General features: G+C 36.8%; 2 protein-coding genes and 1 pseudogene across 2 annotated transcripts; all 3 read right to left on the minus strand.

Moving 5' to 3' along the window:
- Positions 1-520: 520 nt before the first annotated feature.
- Positions 521-1,450, minus strand: LOC122910395 (olfactory receptor 5K1-like). Its single transcript, XM_044255022.1, has one exon. It carries the CDS (start codon positions 1,448-1,450, stop codon positions 521-523), a length of 930 nt encoding a protein of 309 aa, XP_044110957.1.
- Positions 1,451-8,277: 6,827 nt separating this feature from the next.
- On the minus strand, positions 8,278-8,956 carry LOC122910042 (annotated as a pseudogene).
- Positions 8,957-11,465: 2,509 nt separating this feature from the next.
- LOC122910396 (olfactory receptor 5H2-like) lies at positions 11,466-12,731 on the minus strand. Its single transcript, XM_044255023.1, has 3 exons — positions 12,275-12,731; positions 11,859-12,073; positions 11,466-11,639 (listed from the first exon to the last, which is right to left on the minus strand). Exons 1-3 carry the CDS (start codon positions 12,729-12,731, stop codon positions 11,466-11,468), a joined length of 846 nt encoding a protein of 281 aa, XP_044110958.1.
- Between the last annotated feature and the right edge of the window lie 248 nt (positions 12,732-12,979).

Genomic DNA, 12,979 nt, shown 5'->3' on the forward strand with positions numbered 1-12,979 from the left:
TTGTCTCTTGAAAAAACTCAAAGAAAATTGGGAATCAAATATATACAGTGTATTTCTGACAGATGGTATAGGTTAAGAATGGATTAATTCTTGAGAACATGGAATGTGCCAGACTTTGTATGATTATGCTTTGGAATTCCAGAAACTTGGAGGAGGTGACCTTTACATATACTGACTTATATTCCTAGTATTTCTTGTATTTGTTGAAAATTGTAACTCATTACTCTTTGAAACAATTAGTTAATAGTTTGGCTAATTTTTTTGTGGCATAGTTTGTGACCTCAGGAATCATTATTTAATTCATTCTTGAAGGAACCTAGTAACTAAGATTTTGGAAAACATTGTAGCAGAATCTCTCCTTGCAGAACTTACTTATTTGATTCCCATACTAACATGTATTAGTAATTGAATATTTTATGTACAAAGTGGTCCTTTTCTACTTTCTCAATATTCTATGATTTTGAATTTTTTTTCAAATTTAAATTAATTTTCCACAGGGGATGATATTTCTTCTAGAATGTTATAAAATTTTCTTTATAACTTTTATCATAGCATTTATTACCTCCTTATTTCTTAGACTATAAATAAAAGGGTTTAATAAAGGGATCACTAGAGTATAAAAAACAGCACCAGGTATATCTTCATCCTCTTCTTTAAGTGACTGTGGTCGAGTGTACACAAAGAGAAGAGAACCATAGAATATTGAGACAGAGAGAAAGTGAGATGAACAAGTAGATAAGGCTTTGCCTCTTCCCTTTTTGGATTTCATTTTGAAAATCATAAAAAGGATGCAGAGATAAGAAATTAGGACTACGATAACAGAGAAGACTAAAACTGAACCTGCAAAGATAAATATCATCAATTCATTGATATAAGGGTCAACACAGGAAAGTCTGTATAATGGAAAAACATCACAAAAAAAGTGATTAATTTCATTTGAACCACAGAAAGTTAACCTAAAGAGAAACCCTACATGAATCATGGGATGCAGGTTTCCAGCTATATAGGCCCCTATGGTCATCTGAATGCAGAGTTTCTTTGACATTATGGTGTGGTACTGCAGAGGGCTGCATATGGCCACATAGCGATCATAGGCCATTGCTGCCAGGAGAAAACAGTCTGTAGTTTCAGCAAGGCAGAGAAAATAAAATTGTGCCATGCATTCATAAAGGGAAATTGTTTTGTCCTTTGAAAAGAAGTTCTCTAACATTTTGGGGGTAATGGCACAGGAACAACAGGAATCCATCAGAGCCAGGTTGCCCAGAAAGATGTACATTGGTGTGTGAAGACGACGCTCCATAAAAATCAATGCCACCAGGCCCAGATTCCCCACCATAGTGACCACGTAGATAGTGAGAAACACCACAAACAGGAGGCTCCTCAACTCTGGATGATCTGTAAATCCTATGAGGATAAATTCAGTGGTGAAGGAGTAGTTATCCTCAGTCATATCCACCTTCTCTGTTGAGATAGGAATTCTGGAAATATAAGATTCTAATTTAGAGTGTGTATAACTTTCCTTCCAACTTTTTCTTTTTACAACAAAGAGAGGAGCTTCTTCAAACTTCCCTTAGTATCTCTGGATACAGACACACAAACCTCTAGGAGATAGTCATTCCCCTAATATGTCAGTTTTATAACCTCAATTCTGAAAATCAACATTCCCATGAATAATTTTGTAATTGCAAGAAGAATGCTTACAAAGGAAAAGGTTTGTCTTCATGAATTCATGTATGAATAGTGTACAAGTCTTGCATACCCATATTTGGTTCGTTGTTGACATAATTTCATTGTTGACATAATTTCAGTGTCAATTTTTGTATTAACGATCCTTAAAATAAATTTACCATCAATTTTCATATATATACATTTTTGTAACTGAGCAAAAATACTTCATATACTCTCCCGGTGGAGTGAATGACTGAAAATAGCATTCAACAAATACTAAATTTATATCTTAGGAATTGTATGAAGATCACAAAGGTTTAGGAATACGACTTTCATTTTTAAAGAAAATTACTTTGGCTATCCAAGGAAGTAAATATCTGTATATTTTCACCTCATTCATCACTTTCTCTGGGATTAGATCCATTTCCATTAAAACTGATTTTGTCCATCCCATCATTGCTGTTGAGTTTTCCCAGATATTTAAATCCTCTTTTTTTTTATGTAAAGTTTACGTATAATGTTACTTAAGAAAGTTTTAACTAAATGCCCCAGACCACACTGATTTTTACTTCTTGCATTCTCAAGCATATCCTATATATGCAACACAATCTAGAGTTTCTTGTGTATAATCTACATGGCTTTTTCCTTATATGCATGCACAGTTTCCTTATTAGAATTGTAGACATTTGAGTTTAGTTATGACTTATGAGTTGTTTATGCTATAGAAGAAAAACGTATTGATTCCAGTCCTAGCTTCTCTCATACTACCACTGATCCCTAGTGATCTCTTCGGTTTCTGCAAATTAAGACTGCTAATTTTGAACAACAGCCTACAATGGAAATTCTTGGAAATCTATCATTAAAAAAAATTTTGTATCATTTTCTTATCTGAATTGACCCATATAATATATTCCTGCTTCCTAAGAAACTTATGTAAGATTTTCTGGTGTATAGCACTGTAGTTTGAAATCTAATAAAATAAGTTTGCCTGTATATTTTGGTTTTATACTACTTAGAGAAAGAGAAAAAAAATTTTAATAAGATTTTTGAGATGGGGCTCCTGGGTGGCTCAAATGGTTAAGTGTGCCCCTTTGGATCAGGTCATGATCTCCAGGTCCTCCAATTGAGCCCCATGTCTGGCTCCCTGGTCAGTGGGGAGTCTGCTTCTTCCTCTCCTTACACTCTCTGCCAGCTTGAGCTCTCTCTGTCTACCTCTCTCTCTCAAATGAATAGATTTTAAAATTTTGTTTTAAATATGATTTTCAAAGACAAATTTTGTTTTGCCTCAAAGGCTATATTCTATCATTACTTTGGGATCCATTGGGATATTTTGACCAATGTGTATAATTATGTAAATTCTCTGGTCAAAATGGGTTTATTTTTCCATAATGAAAACATCAAAATATAGGCACAGGTTGAACATTTTATTTTCTTGTTTTAAAGTACTAAATATAAGCCATTTATTTATTCAGCTGTGTTAGAAATGACTCTCAATGTACTTGTCTGAATTATTTAACAGAATTAAGCTGCATTCTTACCTGTATGTTTTGAACGTTTACCTTATAATCAGAAAAGGTCAGCATGAACTGAGTTTAAATCTCATGCTAATTTGCCATAGCCCTCAGTTGTGAGAAGAGCTAGGAAGGTGAGAAGTTGATATCTGAGAACAGTGTAAAAAGGCTAACTAATTCAGATAAATCAATACTTATGGATGCTAATAGCAAATGTAAAGATAAATTTGAGTACTTCCTTTACCTGAGTGCTCTGAGAAGAGTCTTACAACTTCAGATTTCTTTTTTTTAATGGTGGTATGTCTTGTAGAATTTCAGAATATAAATTATGGTCTCAAAAACATTTTGGGATTGAAAGAATGAAAGTCTGTTAGACTACTAAGAGGTCAGTGTCAATAATTATGTTCCTTAAAATGCAAAGGTAACTTTCCCATCAAATGCTTATGGGACTTCCCTATGATGACATCAGTGTATTTCTATGGGGAGATTCAGCTCCCAAAACATGTTAACACTGTGACATAAACTAAAGATGACCTGTGAGACAATGAGGTTAAAGTAAATGACCTTTGCTAAAGTCCCTAAGTTATTTGATGATCATCTCGCTGGTTCTTATGTAACTGACATCTTTTCTAGAATTCTGTTCATTATCCTGTGCATAAAATGTAAAATGAGCCAAAGAGAATCTTGGGTCAGCTTGGACAGTTACTAGAAAGATTAGTATGGTTTATAAAAGATGATTAGCATTTAGAGAAGAGAACAAAAGGTGTGGGAGGATTAGCTAGGCTCATCAACTCCTTCACTCTGAGTTGAATTTGTTCCATGTATTGCAAAACCCTCATGGAAATGATAGTCTACTGCTCAGGAAATTGCCATGCTCTTTTTCTAGTGTTCTAACCAAATCCATTCTTCTTTCTTTTTTTTTTTTTTAAGGAGTTTTTTTTGTTTTTGTTTGTTTTTGTTTTTGTTTCAGATTTTACTTATTTACTTGAGAGAGTGAGTGAGTGAATGAGAGAGAGGGAAGGAACAGAGGAAATAGAAAGAGAGAAGCTGACTCCCTGCTGAACAGAGAGCTGGACATGGGGTTCTGGGGCTTGGTCCCAGGACTCTAGGATCATAACCTGAGTTGAAGGCAGATGCTTAGCTGACTGAGCCACCCAGACACCACAAAATCCATTTTTCTTATTTTGGTATACCAGATTTTCCAAAGTCAGCCTGTGTCTTATCTATCAGTTTCCTTTCTTCCTCTTACATCAAGGCACTTGGCCATGTACATCCCTTCACTGACCTTCTCTGCTTCAGCTAATCATCCCTTTACTGATAATGTTTACATCATCTAAAACTCCTTCTCTCTTTCCTTCCATCTCAATACTACTCATCCTTGAGCTCAAATCAGATCTCCTCCATGAGAACTTTCCTAGGTCTTTTAAATAGATTTAATTTTTTTTTCTTTTCCTGATTTACACGATACTTAACTGCTTTTATAATGCATTCACCAATGTATCAGGGGCGACTCATACATGTCCTGATTGTAAAAGTGTTGACTAAATGTTAAGTCACCAGTCATGTCATGCATCTTTTGAGAAACGATCAACACACTGAGCTAGATCCTCAATACCTGCTGCACTAACTGCTAACATTTCCATTCTGCTCAACTTTTATCAAGTACTTTCAATATGCAGGTATTGGAAAAGACAAGGGGGACTGTGGAACTGGATGTGAAATTGGTGAAGGCAAGTTCTTAGTTTTTATATATGGCTCCTACTAGAGCTCATCATCTAGTGGGGAGAAATAAAGGCACTTACATTGGTAACTAGTGTGCAATTTATTAAATTTATTAAAATTTTTATAATTTTTTATTTTATATTTAATTTTAAATTATTTAATTTTTTATTAAAATTTATTAAATTTATTAAAAATTTATTTTAAAAAGTGTAAGCAAGTTATATGAAAATATACTGAGGGAAAGGTATGGTAACCTGGAGGAAGAAAGAAAGGTTTTCCAGTGGAAGTATAATTTCAGATAACTTTATAGGATAAGCAGGATAATAATTGGACAAGAACATGAGGAAAACCAATAGGTTGAGGGAACCATGTATAAAAGCCTGGACTCCGAAAACAGTCAGAACTAATTTAAGAAACGACAGTAAACTAGAGTGGCTGAAGCTTACTGATATATGATACAAGGAGACCCAACAGGTAATATAAAAAGAAAAGGAAAATAGATTGGAAATTGTCCTATTTAATTCCTTACTGTTTATTTTCCCTGCTCTACCAGTTTACTAAAACCCTCTCCAAGGACACAACCAACTTTAAATGCCAACTCCAAAGAATATCTAATTATTTTCCTAACCATGTGTAATTTTTGATACTATTAAAGTCTTCCCTGGCTTCTTATAGTAACCCTCTCTGCTTCTGTCCTTGATTGCTGCATTTCAGTGTTTTATACTAGGTCATGTTTCCATCTTTGCCCTTAATGATGCTTCTTTCTGATAATATCCTTGACCTTCCTCTTCTTTCATTCTAGACTTTTCCCCATATTAGCTCATCTACTCTTGTGTTTCCAACTACCTTTCATCTTCTGATGGCTTCAGTAGAGGAGATATTTCAAACCATTTTGGTGTACATTCATATTAATAAGATCATTGGCAGTATGTCTTAAATATATATATTCTTACCTACAAATTAGATAGGTGTGCTACTATGCTAAAATATTATGCATTATAAAACATGAAAAGAGGGCGCCTGGGTGGCTCAGTGGGTTAAGCCGCTGCCTTCGGCTCAGGTCATGATCTCAGGGTCCTGGGATCGAGTCCCGCATCGGGCTCTGTGCTCAGCAGGGAGCCTGCTTCCCTCTCTCTCTCTCTCTGCCTGCCTCTCTGTCTGTCAAATAAACAAATAAAATCTTTAAAAAAAAAAAAAATGAAAAGAGAAATTTAAAAGCAGTTAAACTAAAGAAATGGTATTAAAATTTTTAACTTTATGTATTATTAATATTAAAACATTGTTTACTCTCCACTAACACTATTATTAATTAATCATTCTGGTCAGAAAAATTGTGATATATGGCTTAGTATTTAAATTGTAGCTTAACACAATAATACATCAATTAATTAATTAATTAATACAGCAATTCAAGCACTTGCTTGAATTTATTTCCAAACATCTCTTAAAATCCTACAAAGTTGAAAAGATACTATACACAGATAGACCTGCTCAAATGGGAGAAGAATACGAGTTTTGAGTGGGTCTCAGAACAAGAAAGCGCTCTTCACCAGGTCAATACTGACTCAGCAGCCAATAGGATTAGAAATATCTGAGACACAGCAATAATATGGATGTCCTGGGGGGAAAGCATTTGCTGTGATCCACTCCTCCCTTTTCTAGGGCTTGGGGATATCCCTCAGATATCTCAGATGATCTGGTCTAATCTTGTGATGTGGACTTCCAGACTATAGAATAGTTAAAGTGTTTGAATAGTTAAACATCTTTTAAACAAATCGATGTTTAAACTAAACTAATTGAATAGCTTCTTCCTGCTATTTTGTCATAGCCCAACCCAGAAGCCAATCCTAGCAACAAAAACAAAAATAATTCACTTTAAGTGTATGACATAAAAACTGTTATATATATTATATAAATATATATTATTTTATTATATTTATATTATTTATAAATATGTAATAAATATAAATAAATCTAGACAGACACATGAACACAAACATATACAAGTGTATATATGCAGATCTAGATATATACTGGATTTGCACATACTCTGGTAGCAATGACAATCCATTAAAAATTATGGAAAAAAGATATCATTTAATCAGAGTTGTTTCTGAAGAATAACAAGGTGGCTATGTTAAGGAAGGAATAGTATCAAGATGTAAAAGATAAGTAACCAAAGTGTTGCAAAACACAGAAGCAGGGCCAAGGCTTCAGGAGAATCAGTAGTAAAGAGTGTGGAGTTTCAATGTTGAGAAAGGCAGGGCAGGAATGAACTTGAAGATGGGTCACTCATTATACTTAGAGTATGGGGTACAAGAAAGCTAACATTTAAGAATTCTTAGGACAGAGAATATCCAAAATCTTGCTCATTTTCATGTCTTTCCCAACCATCCACTAGGCACTCTGACATCACATTATCTTAACATTATTTGAATTTTGGAAATATACTTTTAAAGCCCTCATGCCATCAACACATTTTAAAAATTACATATTACTGTTGTATTTTACTAGCATCATTCTTTTTTTTTTTTAAGGAAGATTGACCACTTCCTTCCTATTCTGCTACTTCTCTTTTCTTCTCCATGACCATCTCACTTAAAATTCTGCAGTCTCCTCTCTTAGCTTTCTGAATTAGTGAAGTTTTACAGATTAACCTACAACATACAAACACAGCTAGAAGAGGCATATAGAAGGCATTGTAGACAATGAGAGGCAACTTTACCCTTCCCCCTGCCTTGCTCCATTCATTTCTCATACACACACACTGGGTTAAGACCATCTCTTACAATTTGGCTTGATCCTCACTGTTTCAACTCCCTGCTTATATTTTCCTAATTGCTCCCCCATTTCTTTTTGTTTCTGTCAGTGCTACGAGAGTTATTGAATTCCCACATGAAGTGAAATTCACCATGCCACAAATGAAGGAGAGACCTTTCAATGGCTAGCAGAATTCTTGGGATTTGTTGCCATTCGTTCAAACATAAACCTTCCTCCACTGTGGAGTGAAATGTGTGTGGCCCTCGCTCCAGGCTATATGGCTATAAAATGATCAAAGACATCATAATCAATTCCTGTTCAGAGTAAGTACATTCTATAGTACTGAATGATTTTATAAAATTACAAGGAAGAATATATAAGCATACAAAATGTTTTTATTTGTTTCATGCTTCAAATATTCTAGTATGATATGAACACATGTAATAAATCATTAAACCCTAGGGAAATCATAACTGGAAAATCTTTGCACACTTACCAAACAGAACCACATATAATCTGCATAATTTGTGATGCTTTAAATGAAAAAGAGAACAGATAATAGTGTGAGATCTAAATACTTCCCTTTAACATTTTTATCAGTGACTCTAATTTTTTTTTAATTTCTCAGGCTATAGATCATTGGATATAACAAAGGAATTATGACAGTGTAAAATAGAGTCCATCATATCTTGATCATCTGATTGTGCAGATCCAGGACACACATACCTAAAGAGAAGGCCATACTATAAAGACACAGACAAAAGATGGGCTCCATAGGTGGAAAAGCCTTTTTTTTATGCCTTGCAGAGACTTCTTTCTTCAAATTGTAAAGAGAGTAAGTGTATAAGAGACCAGAACAATCAGATTGGTAAATACCTGTATTGACCCAAAGAAAATAAAAACCATCAGAACATTAAGTGAAGGGTCAGTACATGTAATCTTAAACAATGACATGATGTCACAGTAAAAGTGATATATTATGTTAGAATTACAAAAGGTTAATCTGAATAAGAAACCTGTATGAATTAAAGAATGAACAAAGCCACCTACAAATGATGAGACTAATAGCCAGCTGCAAAGTCTATAGATCTTAATCATTGGATAAAGTAATGGTTTGCATATGGCTACATAGTGATCACATGCCATTGTTGCCAAGAGTAAACATGCTGTGGTTCCCCCAGTGCAAAGGAAAAAAACTGTATCATGCATTCAGAGAGAGAGATCATCTTACTCTTGGCTAGGAAGTTGACCAGTATATCGATTTGGGCAGAAAGCTCATGAGAATTGGCCAACATTGTGCAGTAATTTGGGCATGCTTGCCCTGTGTTTGGAGCACGTTCTGCCTAGGTGCTTGTTGAGACTCTCAGGGACGATGGGATGGGCCCACGTGGCTCCCCTGAGGGCCCCGCTGAGTCAAGCTCCCCAGGGACAGAGTTGATCAAGGGGATCAGACTGAGAAACAGGCTCCAGTTTTGTGGCCTTGTGGCAGCCTAAGATGGGGGTGGCCCCAGGGGTATCCAGGTTTCTCCCACTCTAAAGGTTCTGCACAGCTCCAAAGGGCACGGATTCCTACTGGGTGGCAAGTGGAGTCCTGGGGTGTGGCTCAGGGGTCCCTAATCTGGAGGGCTTGGGGTCCAGGGCTCTGGGGACGGAAAACTGAAAACCCAACTTAGATTTCATGTTAGGGCCTAAGGACATAGCAGGCCTGATCTGCCAGTGCTGAGGCAGATTCCCAAGGGGCAAAGTGGAGAAAAGAGGCAGACAAGGCTTCAAACTCTGGGTTTTTGCTCTGGGGGTAGCCAAACGTGGGGGTGGCCTCCAGAAGCATTCTCTGACTCTGAGGGTTTTGCGCTGCTACAAATGGCACAGTTTCCTCCTGGGTAGCTGGCAGAATCCTAGGGTGTGGCTTAGGGGTCCCCAGTCTGGAGGGCTTGAGTGCCAGGCCTCTGCGGACAGAAGCCTGAAACTCCAACCAAGGGTTAGGGTTAGGGCCTAGGTGCAGGTCAGGCCTGATCTCCCAGCGCTGAAATGGGCTCCCAAGGGGGCTGAGTAGAGGGAGGGGTTGGCCACCTTTCACCTGGTGCTTAGTGTGCTTTCCTGCAGGGTTCTGGCCACAACCACTCAGGACCATGGGTCAGGCCTAAGCGGCTCCCTGAAAGCCTGTGCCACCTGAAGCGAGATCGCCCAGGTTTCTGGCCAATTCTCACGAGCTTTCTGCCCAAGTCAATATTGATTTGGGCAGAATTAGCCGAGTGTTGAGAACTGACCCAGTGTTGTGCGGTGATTGATCTTCTTTCCTCCCATAAGATCAGTGTCTTATTCTGATTTGACCTAATGAGCAAGAAGTAACAATTACTCTAGAATGTAGTATGTACCTAAGAAGAAAGAGTCCAGAAGGATTTCAGTAACTCATTTCAGCGTAACACAGAATCCATTAGGAGTGTTTTAGGAGACTTCAGAGTCAAATCAAGATTTTGGGGAGGTGAATCTCCAGTAATGCAAGGGAGAACATGTGTATATGTGCACATGAATACATACATATTAAAGATATGCATAAAATAACTTCGGGACTGAAGTCATTAACACTAGGGCAATTATAACTGCAAAAATTATTTAAAATCAGTCAATACAGGGGTGCCAGTGTGACTCAGTCAGTTGGTTGTCTGACGCTTGCTCCCAGCTGGGGTCTCGATCTCAGAATCATCAGATCAGGCCCTGTGTTGGGCCCCACACTAGGCATGGAGCCTACTTTAAGACAGCAACAACAACAGGGGAACCTTGGTGGCTCAGTTGGTTAAGTTCAGTTTGTTCTGCCATTGGCTCAGGTCATTATCCCAGGGTCCTGGGATGTAGCTCCACATTGGGCTCCCTGCTGTTTGGGGAGTCTGCTTCTCCCTCTGACCATCTCCTCTACACCTGTGTGCTGTCTTGCTCTCTCTTTTTCAAATAAATAAATAAAACCTTTAAAAATTATTTATAACAACAACAAACTAATCAAAACATAGCAAATATATAATCTGCCAGGGATATATATAATCTATATAATATGTATAGAGATATCTACTTATATCATTCATTTTGTACATATTCCATATGAATAAATATATGGATATAAAGAGTACTAGATATGTATACCATTTGTAATAATCTGGTCGATATGAAAAGATGCTGAAGTAGGATATTATTTAGTCAATGTTTTGGAAGAGAATATTAACAGGATGTAGAAAAAGTAACAAGATTACAACAAATGACAGAAGTGAGGAGTCTTAGTGTGAGGACCTCAGTTATAAAAATAGAATGATGTAGGTAATCAGTGATGAGAGAGGAAGGGCAGAGGTGAACCTGAAATCTGATCACTCATTATACTTTTCGGTCTTTGTTCACTCAAATACAACCCTGACTCCAATGTGGAATGAATGTAACGTGAGTCTTTGGGGCACATAGCTGTATGGAAGTCCAATATACTATATTCAAAGTCTATTTAGAGAAATTACCCTATTTCAATGCTTAATGCATTTATGAAGCCACATTGAAACATGCAAACATGTAAAATATTTTATTTCCTTTTAAGTTATTTTTTCATGAACACTTGATTAAAATTCCCTCTGTGTTTTGACTACACATACGTATATTTATTTTGTAATCTCACCTTAAGTCATTTAAACATTAGGACAATTATAACTGCAAAAACTGAACCCTAATCAACACAGAGAAAATATGTAATCTGTAAAGTTTGTCATTCTAGTGAAAAGAGAACAGATAATAATGTGAATTCTAAGAATTTCTCTTCAATATTTTCCTCAACTAATCTATGACTTTCTTATTTCTCAAACTGTAGATAATTGGATTTAACAAGGGAATTATGATAGTGTAAAAGAGAGAGTCCTTCACACCTTGGTCTTCTGATTGTGTAGATACGGGGCACACATACATGAAGATAAGAACACCATAGTATAAGGAGACAGATAAAGAGATGGGCTCCACCAGTAAGGAAGGCTTTCTTTTTTTTTTTTTTTAAGATTTTATTTATTTACTTGACAGACAGAGATCACAAATAGGCAGAGAGGCAGGCAGAGAGAGAGGGGAAAGCAGGCTCTCCACTGAGCAGAGAGCCCGATGCGGGGCTTGATCCCAGGACACCTGGATCATGACCTGAGCCAAAGGCAGAGGCTTTAACTCACTGAGCCACCCAGGCGCCCCAAGGAAGGCTTTCTTTATGTCTTGTAGAGACTTCTTTTTTAAGATTATAAAGAGAACTAGTGTGTAGGAGACAAGAGTCTCCATCAGAGTGGTGAATATTTGTATTGACCCAGCAAAAACAAATAATATCAGATAATTGATAGAAGGGTCAGTACAAGAAATCTTAAGCAATTGTATAATGTCATAGTAAAAGTGATGTACTATGGGAATTGCCTAAGATTAAACTGAATAAAAAAGAACTATGGGGGTGCCTGGGTGGCTCAGTGGGTTAAAGCCTCTGCCTTCGGCTCAGGTCATGATCCCAGGGTCCTGGGATCGAGCCCCACATCGGGCTCTCTGCTCAGCGGCAAGCCTGCTTCTCCCCTCTCACTCTGCCTGCCTCTCTGCCTACTTGTGATCTCTCTCTGTCAAATAAATAAATAAAATCTTAAAAAAAAAAAAAGAACTATGAATTATGGCATGAAGAAGGCTACCTAATAGTGACAACACTAACAAGTGGATGCACAGTGCATTGGACATAATCACTGGATAATGTAATGGTTTGCATATGGCCACAGAGAGATCATATGTCATTGTTGCCAATAGAAAGCATTCCACTTTTATACTTACTGCAAAGGAAAAAAATTGTATCATGCATTCTGAAAGAGATATCATTTTGGTCTCTGCAAAAAAGTTGACTACCATCTTGGGGGATACTGTGGGTGATAGCCAAGCATCCACAAGTGTCAAACTCCTGAGGAATAAGTATATGCAGATGTGAAGCTGAGGGTCATCCCATTTGAGAGCAATTAGAACAAGAATCCCCACAATGGTGAGAAAAAAAAATAACCAAGAACACCAGGAACAGGGATATTTGCCACTGTGGTTCATATGTGAGTCCTGTGAAAATCAAATCGGTCAACAATGTTGTATTTCCAAGTTCTTTTCCATGTTCCTTTTCCAAATCCTCACTGAGTGTTGCCTGAAATGAAATTTAGTAAATGGGAAAATGTCACTCAATTTATAACATGAAAATATGGATAGGAGATATGAAATAGATTATGCACATCAGAATACCATCTCAATTTTGTGTATTGACTCTCTGTTGATTGGAATCTTTTTTGAGGGCTTCAAAATAG

Source organism: Neovison vison, chromosome 6, assembly GCF_020171115.1.
Source record: "Neovison vison isolate M4711 chromosome 6, ASM_NN_V1, whole genome shotgun sequence".
Lineage (NCBI taxonomy): Eukaryota > Metazoa > Chordata > Mammalia > Carnivora > Mustelidae > Neogale > Neogale vison.

Bases quoted from the DNA above. Each gene is read 5' to 3' on its own strand.
- LOC122910396 (XM_044255023.1), bottom strand. From the start codon at position 12,731: ATGAACCACAGTGGCAAATATCCCTGTTCCTGGTGTTCTTGGTTATTT. The intron at 12,074-12,274 runs ATTTGACAGAGA...TTTAATCTTAGG, and splicing joins TTTTAAGATTTTATTTATTT to CAATTCCCATAGTACATCAC. The intron at 11,640-11,858 runs GCGCCTGGGTGG...TTACTGGTGGAG, and splicing joins TAAAGAAAGCCTTCCTTGGG to CCCATCTCTTTATCTGTCTC.
- LOC122910395 (XM_044255022.1), bottom strand. From the start codon at position 1,450: ATGACTGAGGATAACTACTCCTTCACCACTGAATTTATCCTCATAGGA.